The 21,917-nt window shown below is 31.5% G+C and overlaps 2 protein-coding genes across 6 annotated transcripts; both read right to left on the bottom strand.

Moving 5' to 3' along the window:
• Positions 1–1,783: 1,783 nt before the first annotated feature.
• Positions 1,784–4,846, bottom strand: LOC112097185. 5 transcript variants are annotated; one of them, XM_024181551.1, is made up of 5 exons: positions 4,487–4,846; positions 3,299–3,383; positions 3,070–3,162; positions 2,359–2,544; positions 1,784–2,234 (listed from the first exon to the last, which is right to left on the bottom strand). In XM_024181551.1, exons 2-5 carry the CDS (start codon positions 3,335–3,337, stop codon positions 2,133–2,135), a joined length of 420 nt encoding a protein of 139 aa, XP_024037319.1. In that variant the 5' UTR covers positions 3,338–3,383; positions 4,487–4,846; the 3' UTR covers positions 1,784–2,132. The 5 variants fall into 5 exon arrangements, 4 of the variants coding, with proteins under 4 accessions (XP_024037319.1, XP_024037321.1, XP_024037322.1 ...); XM_024181553.1 differs by having other exon boundaries at positions 3,304–3,383; positions 4,487–4,844; XM_024181554.1 differs by lacking the exon at positions 3,299–3,383 and having other exon boundaries at positions 4,487–4,844.
• Positions 4,847–7,142: 2,296 nt separating this feature from the next.
• LOC18038583 lies at positions 7,143–11,980 on the bottom strand. Its single transcript, XM_006428289.2, has 4 exons — positions 11,851–11,980; positions 11,670–11,747; positions 11,461–11,565; positions 7,143–7,498 (listed from the first exon to the last, which is right to left on the bottom strand). Exons 1-4 carry the CDS (start codon positions 11,851–11,853, stop codon positions 7,421–7,423), a joined length of 264 nt encoding a protein of 87 aa, XP_006428352.2. The 5' UTR covers positions 11,854–11,980; the 3' UTR covers positions 7,143–7,420.
• Between the last annotated feature and the right edge of the window lie 9,937 nt (positions 11,981–21,917).

The following is a 21,917-nucleotide window of genomic DNA, read 5'->3' as shown; positions in this document are numbered from 1 at the left end:
TTGGTTTGCTTGTTTCAATCAACTTATTGGTCCACTGATTTTGCATTCAATATTCCTACTAAATGCGTCCAAGTACCAATATTTGTATTGAGATTCCAAGTAATTTGAATTCTTCATTGGATTAATTCTAAGCTTTCATTCCATTTTCTCCCATAAGGCAGCCGTGCGTGTATATGAAGATTCCTGAAAGTGGGTGAAATTGAAAATTCCAGAAAGTGGTAACCTAGGGTTCAAGATTTGGGATTTTTGAGAAAAGTGGATGAAATGAGAGTTTAGGAGTTGATAATTGAGGTAAAATTGATGGAAAATGGTTTTGGAGAGTGAATTTGGAGACAAAATGTGCAAAAAGTGCACAATTTTCGGCGAGAGTGAGAGGGGAGAGAGACCGCTAAAAAATTGAGGAGGAAGACAGTGGAAGGAGGGTAGCCGCTATGTTTCGGGAATGGGTTATCAAAAGCATAGCACATGCGGCTAGCCGCGTATTGAAGGCGGGTGGCCGCTATGTTTCTGCAATGGGTTACAAAAAGTGTTGTACATGCGGCTAACCGCGTATGGAAGGCGGGTTGCCGCTATGTTTCTGGCATGCAAGTGAATTCAAACGATTAGCCGCTTGATAGGAAGAGGTAAGCCGCAAACTTTGTGTCCATGAGCACTAATTTATGTAATTATACTTTGAAGGAGTATATTCAATTATTTTCGTATAGGTCCTTTTTGAGCGTTTAAAATAACACGTAAGGAGCTAAAAAACTGAAATCTTGTTGATGTGGTCCATAAATCATTAAATACTCATTTTGATTAAATAATTTGCCTTGTAAAATATACAACTTTATACAATGAAAATTGATAATTTGTTATAGAGATTATGAAAGGAAGCCTTGAGCTTTTAAGATACTAAGTCATGCACACAGTAAAGTGTATTAGCATTAGGAGTATGGAAAAGTGAATTATTCGAGTTGGTACCCTCTTTATAACTCGTCGTACCCTCTTTATAGCTCTCATTGATCATTTATGCCTTGAGCTTGATTTTAGTTAGGGTAGAAAGTTTACCTTTAAACAAATATGTGATTATAAATATACTAAATTACCCTTTTTTCATGTAATTGTTATCATCAAAATTAATGATTTCTTTGCCATTTAGGCCAACAATTTTAAGAGAATGAAAGAACCAACACTTAAATTGTCAAACAATATTTTCTATTCAAACTATTTAATATAAAAAGCAGTAAAAAACTAAAAATTTTAAGCCATTTTACTTTTTTCTCCAACCCTTCCAGGCGTCAAATGAGGCATTTTTGGTCAAATGAACAGAACCAAAAATATTTTTAGTTTTATTTATTTATGAAAAAAATGCTAATTTAACGTAAAATTTAGAAGAATTCTTAAGTTTCGAAAAACATACATTGTAGTCTCTGGTGTGTAGAAAACGAGCATTTAAAAAATGGTAAACTATTTTACATGTGCTTTAAATCTATCCATCCAAAGGCTTATTTGTTTAACAAGAACATATTGTTCTCCCCACCTGTTTTCAAATTCTTGAACAAGGTTTTCAAGATCAGAAACCGAAGGGGCCTTTAGTTGGACAAACCTGTAATACTCATTTTATTCCACATAACCAATTGGTGCCGAGTTTAGTTTTTCATTGTTCTTTCCCATTTCCCAACAGGCAAACAACAATCCCAAACCGTCCAGCATTTACTCTTGCACTTAAAAAAGAAAAAACTGAAATCAAGCAAAAAGAAAAAACCGAAATCAAGGAAAACAGAAAACTTGTACAGAAGCGTACACATCAATTGATTAACCATTACATGTACAATTTCTTGCTAAATAAACACCCTCACATATACAAAAAATAATAGGGCCATCACAGTTGCTGTACGCCTGCGCAGTAATTGTAATCTTGCAGGAACACACATGTTTGTAAAATAAGCACCCTCAGCCAAAAAATAAGAGGGCCACCTATCAGCTAACCCAGGTTAGTGAACTCGCGGATTTTACAACAACACTAGTTGCTATACAAAATACCAACAAATGGGGTGGCATCACAAAAAAATTGCCAACCTTTTACCCTAACGTTGCTAAAATGCTACAAAATGGTTCGGCAAACAAAAAAAAAAAAAGACTGCACAGTCAACCTATAACTTGCGCGCTTCTTGAATAAGTCGACGCCTGATCTTGTTAAGCGGAGATTGCACCAAATAAAGAGCTAGAAGAAGGCGAGCGTGATCCGAGTCATGCTGAAATAGTTAAAAACAAAAGCCTTTTTTAAAAAGTCGATCCTCATCCTGCTGATATAAATCCTTATTTGTTAATCTAATATAGAAAAGATATTATACACCAATAAGATACAACTGTACAAACCTGATCAGAGTCATGGACAACAATACAAGGACTATCCATATACTTCATCACATAGTAGCCGCAATCAAAACCATTTGGCTGTTTTGGTAGACCAGCTTGACAATAGATTTGAAAATTTAAAAAACTGAATCGATTACCAAAAAGAGCTCTAGCCTCTTGACGGAGAACAAAATCCAGGGAGGCAAGCTGCCAACATCAACAAGCAATAAGTATTGCAAGATTTAAAACATTCAAGTGTGAAATATACACAAATATAGTTAATGATTTTAAGAACATACAATTGCCAAAGACTCATTAATCATTTTCTCTCTTTGACTCGGTGATTCCAATGAATCCCAAATAGTTGCAGTTGCATGAGAAATGTCAACAAGAAGCATGTACTAATGACCATCACAATTTATGGGGACATAAATCTTCTATGGTATAAAGTATTAAACATTGAACGGACATCAATAAATGCATAATGTTTTGTTATCAATTAGGTGAAATGAAAAGAAGTTATAACAATAACAGTGAAAAAGAAACTAAATTCACGTTATGTGTTAACCTTTTCACAGGTATCCAAACGACCTATGTATCGATCTCGGAAACCAGCAGCTTGATTTAGAACAAAGGTTAAATCAAAGAAAGTGGAAAAAGGGTCAGGCAACTAACTACACTAGCTTATTTCCATAGAAGTGTTTGAATGATATAATTTTATGGCTATCTTACAGAGTAATATGTAGGTAGGAACCAACATCGAGGGGAAGTGACATCTTTTTCAGCCTCTTTCATATTCTTATAATCTGCGTACATATTTATAATCTGAAACATAATCAAAAATTGCAAACAAAGTGAACACGTTAGTAGGATATATATTCGTACTTAGTAATATAACATTATAGTCGTCTTTAAAATTGACCAGTTCTAAATAATAAGCATAATAGGCAGCAACTATTACATCACCATCAATCCATTCTCCTGGCAAAAGAGTACGCATGCTGCTCCAAGTTATATTGTTGTCTCCTATATCCACCACAATTTCCCTTTTACCATGGAAGAATGGTGTTATTTCAACAAATAACAGCAAGATAATAATATTTGAGCACACTTTACAAATACACTTGTCGTAAAAGCAGTTTGTATATATCAGTTCATACATGTTATTCAATTTGTCATAAAAAAGATAAAGAATAAGTTGTTTTGCATCCTCAGAAATTGGGGAGGGAATAGTGAAAGGACCAACGGAGAATCGCAGTCGGCCAGATTTACAAGTGACATTCTTATCTCGAGAATGTTGAATAGGCCCAGCCTATGTAACGCACGAAATACATTTTACATTAGTAAATTATACACCAAGTGCAATAATGGTAAACATTTATCGTAACGCAACTTAGACAATTCTATTACCACAGAAAGACATTTGTCTATTTCTTATAAACACGGCAAGAATCACATCCAAGGTCCAGCAAATTCAACAACAATCCCATACAGCATATACCCAGCACATACCCAATTCATTGGCCGATTTGCGGCACAAAACAATAGAATATTATCATAAAACCACCACAATATCACTGGATTCAAATATAACAATAATAGAAATATAATTGTTCAATTACATCATTACCCCAAATCAGGAATACTAGCGAGACTACATTAATTCATGCCACTGGCAGCAGCACATTCTTTAATAAAATCCTTCAAACATAAAAAATCAGCAACATGTCAATCTAGAATTTAAAAGGAAATATACAATAATTTTTTGGAGAAAAAAAATCTCTTTCCACATATATTGAAGATAATTCAAGAAAATGAGAAGCCCCAATTCGCAGCTCATCAAAACAAACCCCATTACTTGCAGTTGCTTGATGCTAGATAGTGCAACCTCTATTTTTTTTTTTTCCTTTTTGTGAAAAACATAATCTCAAGATAAAAAAACAAAAAAAGACAAGCCCTAGCAATTATCTTTCAATTATCAATCCCTGGAAATCATCTCAATATTTCAAGTAATAATTTCTCAATTGCAAAATCAAATTATTGAAACTGAAATTTCAAGTAATAATCATAAACTAAACTGAAACTTCAAGCATATTTAAATGACATGATAAGATTTTTTATCATCTATTAAATTAGAGAGAGAGCTCACCGAAATTGTTGGGAGACATAAGAGAGAGTACAGCGAGAGAGGTGATTCACGAGAGTGAAAATTTGAAGCTGTGAGTGACGAACTGAAGCTGAGAGTGATAGATTGAAGATGCCCTCGAGAAGTTGAGCGACGAATTGAAGTGAGAGTGACAGATCGAGTAAGCTTGAATAAATGACACTCCTTCGACTACATCTTTGCTCTTTGCTGTGATGGGTGGTGAATGTTCTTGAATAACAAGTTCATATCATCCAAAATTCTGGATGTAGGAGAAAACAATAGAAAGGAGAATGCGAAGGCTTTTATTATGAGGGAGAGAGAGACATCACAATCCAACGACTGTGATTTTTTAGTTAAGTTAATTGATGAAATAATAACTGCCATATCCGGTCGCCAAAATGAGTTATCACACATATTAACCATTGGATGTATTTACTTCTATCTAACGGTTGCCATTTTTTTTAATAAAATATTAAATTCAGCTGTATGAGATACAGACGCTGTATTACAAGCGGACCCCACAATTAGTTGTAAGCATTACCAAACTCGCCATAAGTGGGCTAGCCCCTAGAGGACCTTAGAAGCAGTGGGTAGACAACGATTCACTCCATGGACTACTATGAATAGACATAAAGGTACATGTAATTGTTGGATTAATGAGGTAACAGATTCCTAGTTTTTAGTTTCTCGATGATAGTTTAATTGAATTTATATACACTACGGTAAGTTTTTGTTTTTGCTAGAACCTTTTTTTACCAAAGAATATGCCAAAACTGAAAATTTTGGAGTTAGATTTTAACTTCACTTTTTATGTTATTAGGCATTGTCCTCACCTAACCCTTAGGTCTTAATTAAATACTTATACAGAAATTTGAGTGTTATAAATGGGCCCAATAAGGTAATTTATCCCCTAATTGAATAACATACTATAATTTATCTTCAAAAATAAAAAGATTTCAATCTATCCTAATGTTATTTCTCCATTAATTTTAACAATCAAAATGATAAAATTATACTTGTATATTTTCTTAACAGTCATTTAACTCATAAAAAGTCAAAAAACTTATCTGCATCACGCCCAAATATTTCAACAAATTTCGACGCACACCCAAATGTTTAAATAAATTTCACATTGATTAACGAAAATACCATATCAGCCTTGATATTTTTATATTTGTATTGAAAAGACATATTAACTCTTAAGGGATATTCGCATTCTATCATCAGGGATAAAAATATAATTTTAGATATAAAAAATTATTTTTATTATTATTTACCAATAATTAATAAAAAAAAGTGTATCCAAATTCAAAAAAATTCACCAAAACCTAATATTAAATACCATAAACCTAATTAATCTAAAATTACCCAAACCCTATTGTGGCAGTCCAAACCCTACTATGGTGGTCCAAGGTTGAGCGTGCTTTGGTGGCAATTGAAAGCTAAGAGTAGTGATATCAAAAATATTTGCTCGGCTCAGACCTCAGTAATACGAGTTGGGTAATGAGGTCAGGCTCGCTTGATAAGTCAGGATTCGCTCGAATATCAAATTTTATAAAAAAATATTATAAAATATATATTATTCTAAATAACTATATTTATTTAGTCCATCTATTACATATATTTAAAATTTTAAATAATGAAAGTTCATATTTCCAAGTCTAATTTTATTAGAATAAAATTTAAAAATAATGAGCACGGAACGACATGAGCATGCGCCTTCCTCTGATGCTCATCGGTGATCTCTACATAGCACCCGTGCATCCATTAACATATATAATTCAATCCAACATCCAATTGATCAGAAGCAGTTACAAAATTCAAATTTGAAAGATACTTGAAATTCAAGTTCAATCAAAATAGGAAAATATTATTATTTTATGATCAAATCAGACTTCTAATGACAGAATCCTAATTGATGTTTATATCATTCATGATATTATACGATAGATTCCCATGGCCGTCAAGTAAATACACCACCCATGAACAAGAAATTTGGTTTGACATAGCTTTTGTGGCTACATTACCCTTTGCAATTTTCATAATGTAAAGCAAATGTCGGATAGACACGAATGCACTTCTCAGTTCTCACCTATCCTTTGGGCATTGCTTACTACATGTTTAAGTCCTTCACTTCAGGTGACAGCCTACAGTGTCCAGGCTAGACAAGTTGAATCGAAGGTGGGAATAGAAAAAAATTAACCAATTAATAAGTAGAGCCAATAATCATCCTCCACTTTTTGTGGACAATTGTTCACCATCATCTTTAGTAGGGTGGGCAAAGGTCGTCTCAGTTCGGTTCGGAAAGGTCAGCTCTGTTTGGTTTTCAGTCTGAACCGAACTGAGACGGTGCGGTTCTAGTTTCAGAACTGAATAAAACCTAATGAAAAATTTTCAGCTGGAGTCTTCCCCTTGCATAAAATTTGGTTATCTTTTGAGAATTAGGCCCAATGTAGTATGTGTGTAATTTTGGAATCATAAATGAAATATCAAACTGTCCCCAACCCAATTTGAGCAGGAACCAACTTAAATCTCATGTATCACCCAAAAATAAAATACTTAACAAGCCTTGTTTATTGTGTAAATCTGGCAGCTCTAACCTCATCAAACATGCATTCGTAGCTCTATGATATCATGCCAAACATTTCAGATGTACAAGTTCTTGGTGCCGAATTTGAAGGAAATTATAGATTATTTATTCAGCCAGCAGCTAAACTAGTGCCACCAACATAGTCTTCTCAAATAGAACACTTTTACCGGACAAAGTGAATTCTTGAAAACAAAGTTAACGATTTCAACACAATATAAAACTATTTTAGACATATGATCCAATTATATAATTCTAACATACAATTGGGACCCATTACAACCTTATGACAGAGAAGGCTCACCACTTCTTTTATATTTGACGTCCATGGACAAGACAGTAGTCCCTCTTCAGTCATGCTTATCATTAACTGCTCCCATCACTTTGGATATCGACTCTGGGGCACCAGGATCAACTTCAGAACCCACCTGTATTTAAATAGGACTTTAGTACTATTCCAGGTGACTTTTGTAACAGAACGTAGCAAAGAACAAACATGCACAAACGCAGAACTTGGTAAAAACAGAATTTTCAATGCAATAAAGGATCAACCAAAATTAAAAACTGATAATGCATGCATCATACAATGAACAGCCCAGGCATACATGGTAAAAGAAATGGTAGTGATTTCTCAATTTTTAACTGTTGAACATGTACACTAAAGAAAATGAACCAGCGTGGCTTTATGAAAGGGCAATCGACATCCCTTGAAATAGTAGTATGTCCTCAAGATAACAAGGATTAAAAGTTAATCCAGTAACAACTGTATCTGCTCTCTCTTTCAAAAAAAAAAAAGCTCCCCAATAAAGAAAGGAATGCAAACAAGCCCCAATAAAGAAAAGAATACAAACAAGCATCCAACTCTGTTGGTTCAACTCTTCAGGAAGGGCACTTGAATTAACTGAATACTGGAATTTCTTGCCCCAAGGATTCACAAAATATCACAGGCACACACAATGCATGCCTTACCATTACTTCCATGTAGTAGGACCATGCTACCAGGCTTGTAACTCAATATAAAGTTTCCATTTTCATTAGCTTTGTGATAGTACCACATGCAATGTCATTCTCACGTCTTGAATCACATTCCATTCCCCAAATACAAAATAATTGCAGCAGCAAACAAAAGACAAAACAATATCCAATGAAGTGGAGACACAGGAAATGCCATAACTTATAACTACAGGCCATATCAATAATAATAATAAGGTTCACATTGGTTTGTCAATGGTTTGAAGCTGAAAGAAATAAAATAAATGGTTTAAGAAATCACTATATAAATGTCACTAAGAGAAACATACAGCCTCAAGCAAGCTAAGAGGAAGAAAGAAGAAACATAGTTCCATCCAGAAGCTTTTCTTTTCTCTAGGCATTCCTCATCTTCTTATCAAGAAAATTGTTCAGTATGTCCAGAATCAGAATAACTGCAAACTGTTTCGGAACTAGTGTCAATAAGACAGCAGTAAATTTCTTCTATAGGCATTCATCAATAACTTTCAAAAGCTTTACAAGAATGGAAACTAAGGGTGCGTTCGGTATTGTTTTCAAATTCCATTTTCTGTTTTCTGAATTCAGAAAACACTAAACACATGTTCAGTAGATCATTTCTGAAAATATTTTAGAAAATGTAAAATTCATTTTATACTTTTAACAAAGGAAATAGGAAAACAACTTTTTCTTGTTTTCCTTATTTCCCAAAACAATATTAATTTCCAAAATTAACAATTTTCTTTCACCATCTTTCAAATAATAATAACATCATCATCATCAATGACAATAACAATAACAATAACAATAATAATAATAACAATATTTTTTCTTAAAAAACCCAATAAAAACAACAGCCACATCATCATCGACAACATTATTATTATTATTATTATTATTATTATTAGTGATAATAATGTTGTTGCTATTATTTTTTTAAGAAAAATTAATAATAATAATAATTCCAAAAAACCAATTTCCCTCACAATAATCTTTTCCTTTTTCATACATTATAATATTAATATTTTTGTATATTAATTACAGTTATCATTTTTCTTCAAACAAATAAAACTAATAAGATCACCTAAAATGTTCTTAAAATTAAAATAATCAAACTAATTGGATAATAAAAATGATTAAACATTACTTAATATTAAGTTAATGGAAATTATTCCAATATTAATTCTTGAAAATATTCCTACGGAACGTGTTCTACTTTTTCTCATTCTCAAGATTATTTCTGAAAATGATACCAACCACATTTTTAAATTTTGAAAATAGTGTTTTCATTCTCAATTTTGTTTCATGAAAACAAGCAATTGGAAAACAATACCGAATGCGCCCTAAATTTCCTTCCCACCTATGTGAGTGAGATTTGAACCTCAGACCTCTTGTACTAACCCAGAGATTAATCAACTGAACCAATTAGTACCCACAAGCCTTCATCAACGATTCATTGACTTTGTTGGTGTGTTCCACAGTTTCTAGTAGTGTCCTTTCTTCCCACATTTCTAACACATAGGGACCAATGAAGGTCACCTATAAGGTCTAGAGTGCTTCACACTATTTCTTTTCTTTCTTCACAAAAATCACCAAAAGCTATCTTTCCGAAAGCCTTTTCAAACTTTAGTTCGCTTGCATCTTAAGAGTATTACATAACCCATTTCCAAAGGACTTTTGCAAAAGTTTTGCCACAGCACAGCAATCATAAGAAATAACTTCGCTATGACAATTCTTGAATTAAGGTTTTCCATGTTCTAGAAATAGATATGAAGTTCCTCTATGAAACTTAGATATGAAGTTCCTCTATAAAACTTTCTTTCAAATAACTTTGCTATGACAATTCTTCAATTGATGTTTTCCATGTGCTAGAAATAGATACGAAGTTCCTCTATAAATTTTCTTTCAAATAGACAAGCTGTTCAGAATAAGACCTTGGCCAAAAAACACATATATAGAATATTAAGAATTTGAACGGTAAGAATTATTGGAGCATATTGCAAAAATTTTATGACTTCAATGCATAGGTGCTTATGCGCATAAAAATTATGTAAGGGTCCTTATTTCCATAAATCTTGTCAAATCTATCAAAAGTTTTCTTATCTTGCAAGATAATTTTAGTATGGCCAGCCTTCTAGATATTTTTTCTTGAAGTACTTGTTCTTCCTCCTCTTCATAAGTCCAAAATAAGGAAATTGTGTCAGAGTCAGATCTCAAAAATCATCTTCAGAACTGGACTATTCAAAAAGTTTCCTAGTTTAATTTATAAAGGTTCATTTTTATTCAAATCTGATTGCTTTACTAAAACAATTGAAAAAAATCCCCTTCTTACATCAAAACATATGAAATTTTTCTTCCCTCAAAAAAGGGGGTGCCCAAAAAAAAAAAAAAAAAATCAAATTTCAATTATTGCTAACAAGCCTAAAAGATAAGTACCCAAATCAATAAAATTATTTTCAGAATGTTTAAGGCAAGAAGCACTAAAGCTTCTAATGAAAGGACTATAGCATTTGATCTTCATTTTTCTAGGAGACAAAAGAGACACAAATTCCATTTAGAATATACGACATCGTCCTTATGTAATTGGACCAGTCTACTAAAATTGTTTCTTAGATCTTGGGAAAAGTTCTTGTCTACCAATCATTTTAAAATGGTTTGGAATAACCCAAACAAAAATTCTACCATCAGTTGCTCAAAAACAAAATTGAAAGAGTACTCCTAAACAACTCTTACATCTTCCTTCAACTAGTCAATTACAACATTCTCTATATACACACTAGGAGTTGCATGCTAAATTTCCCTCCCTCTCTTGTTATTCTTCTTGAAAATATGTTGTAGTGGAAATCAAGTTAAAAAGATCATGTCTTATCTTTATTTAAAAAATAAAAATAAAAATTATTGGCCTACAATAAACTCCTAGTTACCTCCCTATACATGATAGCCTCCACATCCCAGACATGACTTCACATGACACTTGATAGTTCAATAGTTCGGCAACAAGAGCCTCCACATGGACCACCCGCAACTCATGGGCTTCTTTGCATGAATAAAATGTTGTTAACTAAAACACAGAGGAAAAACTCGAAAAGCCTAGATGAACAACCCTATATCTCTTTACTGCCTAGCAAGGCTTCCACAAAAAGAGATTTAAATGTAAGAATTCTTCAACAAACAAGCTACAAATAGAAATCTCAAACAATGAAAATCTTAAAGCATTAACTCTTTCACAACCTAGACCTATTCATCTAACTATAAGCACCTTACCCATCTTAAGTTTATTCACTGCGACAAACAAGCTCTGGTAAATAATCACAAGAATGACCATAAGATTGTCCCATGTGAAGACATAGCAATAGAATAGATTCGATAACATAAACTAAAATAAGTCGAAAATAGGACTCACTGTGTTAGTATTGCCGTTTTGTTTTTGAGCGGGCTTATATGGACATGCAGGCGGAGCCCTCTCCGGTTTCCTATACTCCCATCCAAACAGGGGATAAATTTTTCCCTAAAAATCATACAACTCATAACTCAAAATGGAAATTCAATCAAAACATTGACTGATAAAGCAAATAAAAGTTATAATAAGAGACGATCTCTTGCTTATCTTACCAGTAAATAATCAAAAAGTAATGGTAGTAGGTTCACGATCGGAACAAGGAAAATCGGTAATAAACAGGCGAGACAGACCTAAAAACATAAAACATCAAATGAAAAAGAATCCGATCAATTTTTGGAAAATTAAGAGAAGAAAAAACTGCGATAATGAAATAATCAATAATCAGAAAATTACCATTTTCAAATCGTCTTCTTGATCGATCTCTGTTGTGTTGGGTTCGGTTTTCTTCTGTCCTTCGAGGACTCTTCTGCGTTATTAGTAATGGATATAGATCCATCAATATCGTGGCCCAATCATACAGAAGGTTAAGTTTAAATTAAAATTAATTGCTTCAAATTCTTTTATAAATTTGAAGCATATATATTCTTTATTTATGGGTTGTGTGTCCCTTTAAATTTTTTAACTTCAAATTGTAAGTTGATCTTTCTCGGTATGAATAGTAATTAAATGTTACATTTTAATTTTAATCCTGAGTTCCTGACTATTGGATTGCATAAATTCAGTAGATAAAAATTAAGTCAGTCTTCAAAATTATAAATCAAGGAATCCTACCTTTTTTTATTCATGTATAACCAAGATAAAAGTTTTTTTTTTAGGATATCTGTCGCATTAAATTTTCATTAAAGGTTTTAAGATATTAGATATTTTTTAAATATTACATTGTCATATTTACAAATATGACAATACAAATATTAATAAATAGGGTTCCTCTATGTCTATGATGCTGTAAATTTTTTTACAGCATCAATAATGTATTAATTGTAAACTATTAGATCTAATTAATGGTATATAATATTTGTATTAAAAAAATAATTTAAAAATAATGGTAACCGTTCAAGTGGGTAGATAATTTTTGTAAAATAATTGTGACCACCCTTAGAGTTTGAAACAATTTCACTTAAATAGTATATTTTATTTAAAATTACTTTTCAGCCCTCCTTTAAATTTATAATATGATAATTTGTTTTAAATAAATCTTCCAAAATCAGTTACCATTAAGTATAAAATATAATATCAAGTAGGTTATTTAACACAAAGTCTTATAATAATTTGTATTGTATGAATTTAATTACAAACCATTAATACCTAAACAATAATGATAATAGAAAGCATTGCAATAAACTATTTTATATGTGTTTTATTAATAATACTATATGAGTCACAACAAATGAGAAATATTTTATTCACCAATTATTATTGAAAAATATATATGTCTATATAACTATAGAGTGAGAAATATTTTGATTTAAATTTTTATCAAAAAAATTAAACTATTTATTTCATGCAATTCAATGATGGAGGATATAACATTATGAAATGGTGCTTTGACTTTCAATATCAACCATTAGACTATGAGATATTAGTGGCTCAAATATTGTGCTAAAATTTTAAGTTAAAGTATCCCAAACCATATCTTTATAATGGAAATATAAAAGCATACAATGATTTTTTTTCCTCATTTTGTCCATTAAATATTATTTGATGTAATATTTTATTTATTGTCACTATTAATTATCATAATAAAAGTAATGACTCTTTGTAGCATAAAAATTTTATAATTACTATCAAAGAATAACAATAAAATTATCTTTCATGATTCAAAAACTAAAGTTAATTAGGAATATGTGTTAGATTTAACTTTTATGAAATTAACAAAGTGACATTTGAAAATAAAATGAAAACAAGCTTGTGAAAGTTAAATTTTATAAGGCTGAGATAATTTCCTACTATGTCAATAAAAATCTAAAAATATAAATGATTTTCTTTCACTTTTTTTCCCATGTAAATATTATTGCAGGCAATATTTTATTTATTGTCACTATTAATTATCATAACAAAAGTAATGACTCTTAATAACATAAAATTTTATAATTACAATCAAAGGATATCAATAAAATAATCTTTCATGATTCATAAAGCAAAGCTCATTAGGAATATATATTAGATTTAACTTTTATGAAATTAACAAAATGATATTTGAAAATAAAATGAAAATATATAGGCTTATAAAACTTAAAATTCCTATCATGTAAGGATATTAATTGTAAGATAAATATAAAGTTCAGAGAATAAGTATGTTAAATGGGTGTTAAAAATAATACATACTTCATGATCAATTATACAATGGCCCTTAATATTATATAAAATAATGAGTATTTTAATATACGATATTAAATTTTATTAAAACATGTGTGATCAAGTAATTTTTATCTTACAAGCAATCTCAACAATGAGTTTATTGATGTAACTATGACATTTACTTAAGTATATGTACTTAGTTCTGTTATTTATTACTATTATTTATTTTATACTTAATGGTAATAGATTTTGGAAGATTTATTTAAAAAAGATTATCACATTTCAAATTTAAAGGAGGATTGAAAAATAATTTTAAATAAAATATGTTATTTAAGTAAAATTGTTTCAAACTCTAAGGATGGTCATAGTTATTTTATAAAATTCTCCACCCCTTACATTTTTGTTAACCATTTATCATTATTTTTTTTATACTACAAATATTGTGTATCATTGATTAAATCCAATGGTACACAATTAAAAACATTATTGATTCTGTAAAAAAATTACAGCATCATAGAGGAACCCTAATAAATATTATACGTACATATTTGTGCACTATATAGGATAATGCATATGACTCAAGTTTAAGTTATGGTAACATTTAATTATAAAATAACTGCATACACTACAAATTTCTCATTTTAATAGGAGACTAGAAGACTCCACACAATAAATATCATGTAACATTAGAGAATTTTTATGGCACTAGTCAAATTTATCAATCTTAGCTACTATAAGTGAAGAGAGTCTCCAAGTGGAAAAAAAAAAAAAGCAAGTACGATTAGAAACACTAGAACTAGAGCAAGGAGATCCATCGCCTAAATAGCTCGGTTTTGATAATGGTAACAAGAAAAGTGGAGAGGTGGATCGGCTGGAGTCTGCCAACTTGGTCTTGGTGCAAGCTGAATACTGACGGTTCAAGAAGATTAGTAAGTCAAGCACTGGTGGTCTCATTCAAGATCATAATGGGACATAGCTTACTGGATTCGGCATGAATATAGAGTCTTGTTCAGTCATGGTTGCAAAGCTTTGTGGACTCTATCTTGGCTTAATATAGCTTGGCAACATGGGATTTGTTGGTTGATTGTGGAAGTAAATAGCCTCAATGTTGCTTAACTGGTTGATAACCACTATAGTCTGCTAATGAGTATTCAACGCTTATTCGATCTATAAAAAAACTCTTCGTACGCGATTAGAACATCACCATTAAGCATGTTTATTGAGAGGTAAATTTTGTTGTTAATTTTCTTACAAATTATGCCTTATATGTTCTTTTAAGCTTTCGCTTTTTTTTCTTCCCCTCCTGATGTGGTTACTTTCATTAATCATGACATATGTGTAGTTGTTTATCCCCAATTAATTTTTCTATACCGCATTTTAGAACCTCTTTCTATATAAAAAAAAAAAAAAGAGGAAAGAAAAGCAATATAGTGCCTGTGACAACAACATAGCACTACCGCAATAACTAAACAACACAAACAACAACAAAAAAACACCAAAACAAAACAAAAGCTACCCTCCAAGCATTCACCGGATACCTCTAGGCATTCACCCAAACCATCAGAATCTCAATGAATCACTATTGAAAATTTGAAATCATCCACCGACTCTCAATACAGGCATACCCTTGCAGTCCAAACACTTGAGCAACATCGTCTTAGGACACGTGAATAGCCTCCATGGGAAGCACCACAACAATAACACCACCAACATCACCACAACCAACGCTAATTGCAATTCTATCAACACTAGCAACAAATAAAAATAAATTTAACATAGATTCATAGAAACAAAATAAAGGGGAAAAAAACTAAAATTTACAGAATACTTAGAAATATAAAAACATAAAAAGAAAAGCTGGTTGGAGAAGGAAAAAGTCCCTTCCCGACCAGATCTTGTATCTTTCCTAGGCAATGTCACAGTAGTGTGGCGTGGTTGATGGCTGTGTGTGTCTAAAAAGTAAAGAAAAAAGAAAATTAACATATATTCTTATATTTATAGAAAATTCGAATCCTCCGCATCAAGAATGTGATGATCATTGATGAGGTGCCCACCCAATTCAAAAAGGGTTCCTCTATGATGCTTTAATTTTTTTACAGCATCAATAATATTTTAATTTTATACTATTAGATTTAATCAATAGTATACAATATTTTTACTAAATAAAAAATAAATAATTTAAAAATAATGATAAATAGTTTGTTAAGCAATTAGGGGTGGAGACCTTTTATAAAATAATTGTGACAACCCTTAGAGTTTGAAGTAATTTCACTTAAATAGCATATTTTATTTAAAATTACTTTTTAACCCTCCTTTAAATTTGTAACGTGATAATATTTTTAAATAAATCTTCCAAAATCAATTACCGTTAAGTATAAAATACAATATCAAGTAAATTATCTAACACAAATCAAATAAATTAGTTGCAATTGTAAAATTTATATATGATACAACACTAAAAAATAACACAAGTACATATACTTAAGTAAATGTCATAGTTACATCAATAAACTCATTGGTAAGATTGTTTGTAACCTAAAAAATACTTGACCATACATGTTTTAATAAAATTTAATATCGTATATTAAAATATTCATTATTTTATACAATATTAAGGACTATTGTATAGTTGATCATGAAGTATCTATTATTTTGGGTTATTTTTCGCCACCCCCCATAAGAATCGACAAATATTATCGTGCACCCTAATGTTTCAACAACTATTACTGCACACCCATTCCATTATAAATCACCGTTAACTTAACTGCTACAAGGATAGAATAGTAAAGTTGTTGGGGATGAATAAAGGAAAAAGAAAGAAAAAAATTTTTTTTTTTCCTTCCTTCACCACAACTCCATTCACGCTCCATCTTCGTCTCTCCTCTATTCACACTCCACAACAAGCGCTTATTTCTTCCGTTTTTCCATTTACGCTCCCTAGCAAGGGCTGTTCGCTTTTCCCTTCCATCGACGTCACAAGGGTCACATAACCAACTGCACTGCCATAGCGAATGCTCATTTCTGGGTGGAAACAAGCAACATGAGCGTGACACGAGATCGAGAGGCTTCTGGCAATTCGTAGAGTCATGGCCTGTTGCTGACTGATGCGGCATCGTCAATGGCGACTAGCAACTACAAAATCACAACCCTAAAATTTTGGGGTTTCCATGTTATTGTTTACTAATTTTTAGGTTTGGGTATTTTATAATTTGTTTGATATATAAATTATTTTGATTGTGCGTAGAAATTGGAAGTTTATGTTGTCTGTGGTGCTTTCAAAGTAAATATTCGGGATATAGTGAATTATTTTTATTTTACTTCAAAGATTTTTTTCTCACAAGATGCTTGTTTTGCAGAGGGGTGAAAGTTTTGAAGAAATAGAAAAAGAAAGAAAGAGGAGTAGCCATGATTGATTTCCTCTGCGCAGGAGCTTGGGATTTGAGAGTAAGCATGACTCTGAAAAGATCTCTGATTGTGATCAATTGGGTCTCACTCAAATCTTGGTAATAACGAATGACTTGCTTGATTTCTCTGCATCGGCTCGTGAAAGGGAAGTGGGAAATGTGACGATGTTGGAGCAGAAGAGTTGGACTCTGGGCTTTGGTTCTAGAACTGATAATTCCAATTAATTTTAGTTTTAGTTTAATTTCTTAAAAAAAGCTTAATTTACTGTAATTATTTTCGGTGTGTATTTCATCATTTTTGTTTTACATTTTATAATTATCTTTTCAAGAAAATAAATTGGCAACTGCCAAATAATATATTCCTGTAATTTCTTTATAAATGCATGGGTTATTTAGTACTCCAAGTCAATTCAATTTGTACAGAGGGCAGTGTGGTTATTTCAGCAAATATCTGTCAAAATCGTTAAAGTTAATGGTGATTTCTAACGGAATGGGTGCACGGTGATAATTGTTGAAAACTTAGGGTGTACGGTAATATTTGTCGATTCTTATGGGAGTGGCGAAAAATAACCCTATTATTTTTAACACGCATTTAACATACATATTCTCTGAATTTTTTGTTTAGGATTTCTCTGTAATACTGTATGAGTTTTTACAACATTGATAATGAGATTGTTGTGGACTCTTGAATTTTAGTGTTTTCATCTCTACCATTCATTTGATATAGTGAATAAAAAATTAACTATTTAAACCATAACAGGTAATCTTCAGGTTGCAAGTAAATATAATTTTTTTTAATTAATTGATAATAGTGTTAGCCTAAAGGGCTACACATAATATAATTTTGATGATAACAAACATGTGTCTTAAGTGATTTAATAAATATTGTATTTCACATTTTCACTAGTTTTTTAAGGATAAATATTTATGTAAGTGAATCAAGTGAAATCAAGTTCAACGCACTCAACGGACACAGCGAAATCAAGAATAAAGTTTAGTGCTCAACGGATAAATTATTGTGAAAAAATCTTGTAAAGCTGGTATAATTTAATTGATGCATGATTTTACATTTGAGAAGCTCAAAAATTTATTTAAATAATTAATTTTTATAAACTAAAAGGTTTTACACTTATAAGATAAAGTATTTTGCGGATTTGAGTGATTAGGACTAAAATGAAAAAGTTTTGCAATATTTGATTTTAATAAGTATTGTTTTGAATTCCGGAGTTTGACTTATTTGCAAACATTTGAAACATTTTTTGCCATATTATAATTTATGAAAGTTTGAGGACCCGAATGTAATCCAAACGTTTGAAATCCAAAATTGGACAGAGAGTGAGTGGCTAACTGCCTGAGGCCAGCGGCTAGCCGCCTGAGGAAAATCTCATATTTTCAAATTTTGGACTAAAGTGAAAGATTTTGAGAACTTTAAAAAATATAGGTATTATGCTAAATTTTAAAAAGGACTTCTTTGAAAAATACTATTATATTTGAGGCTATATCATAATTTCAAAAAGTCTTGGGAATAACAAGTATTATTTAGAAATTCTGAAATTGGACCTGTTTGCAAAGTTTTATGACTTTTTAGGCCATAATATAATTACAAAAAGTTTTGGGAAAAAATATAATTATGTGAACAGTGTTACCGTAGCAAAATTCAAATTTAACGATAACATCACTGCTTTGGGCAGCTAGCCAGATAAATCAAGCGGCTCTTGGTTGCGGGAATTTGTCTATAACGGCTAGTTTTCGGGCTTTAACTATAAAAACTCAACTCCAACTTCATTTTAAGGACTAATGCAAGCACAAACAACATCATATAACACATATTAAGCTTCCATTTCACAAATCATCATTTATTGAATCATTATTGTGCTATTATTTGCATATCCACTCTTAAAGAGAGTTTTTATTGTAATTTTCATTTATTATCAAATTGTGTGTACAAGTGTGAGAAACACTTGGGGTGAAGAGATTGGGGAGATAATCTTTTGATTGTAAAGGTTCATTGACACCTTGGAAGTCAATTGTAAGAACTTGAAGTCTTGGGAGGCTTGGATAGTGAAATCATCGAGCTTGGTTGGCTTGGAGGCGTGGACGTAGGCGGGGATTGCTGAACCACGTAAAAATTTTTGTGTTTGTTTTCTCTTCCCTTACTCTTTTATTATTGTGCTATATTGAATTTATTGTTTTTGTATTTGATTAAGGCAATAGATTAAATTGTTGTGCGACTTGTTTAGCATAAAGTTTAAAATCTCAATTCACCCCCTTCTTGGGTTGCATAACTTGCATTTCATTTGGTATCAGAGCTTGGTTCTCTTGTTAGGACTTAACCGTCTAGAGTAAAAGATCTATGGCAATCCAAAATTACTCAACCTTTAGGGAAGGACAGTCCACAACTAGACCACCGTTCTTTGACGGAAATGACTACCCGTATTGAAAAACTAGGATGAGAATTTATTTACAAGCACTAGATTATGAAATTTGGGAAGTTGTATGTGATGGTCCATTTATGCCTTTGACTAAAAATGAAGTCCGAGAAGATATTCCAAAACCTTCACGGGAATGGAATGAATTGGAAAAGAGAAAAGCTTCTCTAAATTCCAAAGCTATGAATGCCTTGTTTTGTCCGGTAGATAAGAAAGAGTTTCATAGAGTGTCTAGTTGTGAAAGTGCTAATGAAATTTGGCATAAACTTGAAGTTGTTTATGAAGACACGAATCAAGTAAAAGAGTCTAAAATTAATAGGTACACTCGATAATATCAATTGTTTCAAATGGAGCAAAATGAGAGTGTGTATTCTATGTATACTATATTTACAGACATAGTGAACACTCTAGGAGCCCTAGGAAAAACCTTTTCAAATAGCGAGAAAGTTAAGAAAATCATTAGATCTCTACCTAAGGAATGGAGACAAAAAAGGACTGTCATTGAGGAAGCCAAAGATTTAAATATCTTGCATATTTATGATTTAATTGGTTCTCTTATTTCTTATGAGGGAGATTTGGCAGCCGAAATAGGAAATAAAGAAAAGAAGAAAAATATTGCTCTCAAAGCCACAAAATATAAGAGTGATGGGGAAAGTGAGCCGGATGATGAGGAGTTGGCTATGCTAGCGAGGAGGTTCAGAAATTTTTTCAAGAAAACTGGTGAGCAAAGAAAATTTAGAAACCTCAAGAACCAAAAGGAGAAGAAAGAGGTAATCATATGCTATGAATTCAAAAAGCCTGGCCATATAAGATCGGAATGCCCACTTCTCAACAAACTCAAGAAGAAAGTTATGGTTGCTACTTGGGATGATAACGATGAAGATTCAAGTGATGAAGAAGAGTTGTAAGAAGTATCAAACCTAGCACTTATGACAATAGGAGATGATGATGATCTCAATGAGGTAAGTGATCCTACCTGTGATGAATTGTATGATGCTTTTAAAGAATTTCATGATGAGTTGATGAAAATTGATAAAAAGAATGTATGTCTTAAAAAGAAAATGATAGAGCTCAAAAATGAAAATGAATCTCTAAGTGCAAAGATTACATGCCTAGAATTAGAAAATAAAACATTGCATGATGGAGTTACATTATCAAATGAGAAACCTAGCACTTCACATGAGCATTTAGAATCACACATAGATAGCTTGAAAAATAAAAATGAAAGGCTTAAGAAAAAGAATAATGAGTTAAAAAAGATTGTTTTAAAATTTACAAATGGGTAAAAGATGTTGGATAACATGCTTAACTCTAAAAAATCTGTATTTGATAAAGGAGGACTTGGGTATAAACCTAACTTGAAGCAAAAGTATTATAAGAATTATTTTGTTAAAGCTACCTCTACAAGTGATCATAAGATTGTTTATCATTATTGCAATGGAAATGATCACATGAAGCTTACTTGTCCTGTCAAAAGAAACGTATATTACGGAGTAAAATGTATTTGGGTTCCAAAAGGAACCATTACTAACACTCAAGGACCCAAAAAGGTTTGGGTACCTAAGACTTGAGATTTTTTTTGCAGGGTTTGAAGAAGAAAAATAAATAGTATTTGGATAGCGGTTGTTCAAGGCATATGACCGGAAACTATGTATGGTTTTTAAGTTTCACCAAAATCAAAAAAGGTGGAGATGTTTCCTTTAGAGACAATTCAAAAGGAAAGATTCTCGGAATTGGTAATGTCGGTAAAGTTTCATCAACTCTAATTGAAAATGTATATACAACTTGATTAGTATTAGTCAATTGTGTGACAAGGGTTATAAAGTTGTTTTTGATAAATCAAGATGTGTTATTGAGAATGCATGTGATGGGAAAATTTTGTTTATTGTAAATAGATGTGGTAATGTTTACACAATTGATATAGAGTGTGCATCTACTCATGATAAATGTTTTTCGACATTACATGATGATGGTTGGCTATGGCATAGAACGCTAGGATATGCAAGCATGGATTTGATTTCAAAAATTTCAAAAAATGATTTAGTTAAAGGTCTTCCAAAAATCAATTTTCAAAAAGATAGAATTTGTGAAGCTTGTCAATTTGGAAAACAAATCAAAACCTCTTTCAAAAACAAAAATCATATTTCTACTTCAAAACCACTTCAACTTCTTCACATAGATTTATTTAGACCTTCTAGATATGCTAGTTTAAATGGCAAATATTATGCATTTGTGATTGTGGATGATTATTCTAGATATACATGAGTATTGTTCTTAGTTAATAAGGATAATGCCTTTGAAGCATTTAGAGTTTTCTGTAAAAACGTTC

This window comes from Citrus clementina, unplaced genomic scaffold (genome assembly GCF_000493195.1).
Source record: "Citrus clementina cultivar Clemenules unplaced genomic scaffold, Citrus_clementina_v1.0 scaffold_6, whole genome shotgun sequence".
In the NCBI taxonomy this organism is placed as follows: Eukaryota; Viridiplantae; Streptophyta; class Magnoliopsida; order Sapindales; family Rutaceae; genus Citrus; species Citrus x clementina.
This window is presented reverse-complemented; position numbering and strand designations above follow the sequence as displayed.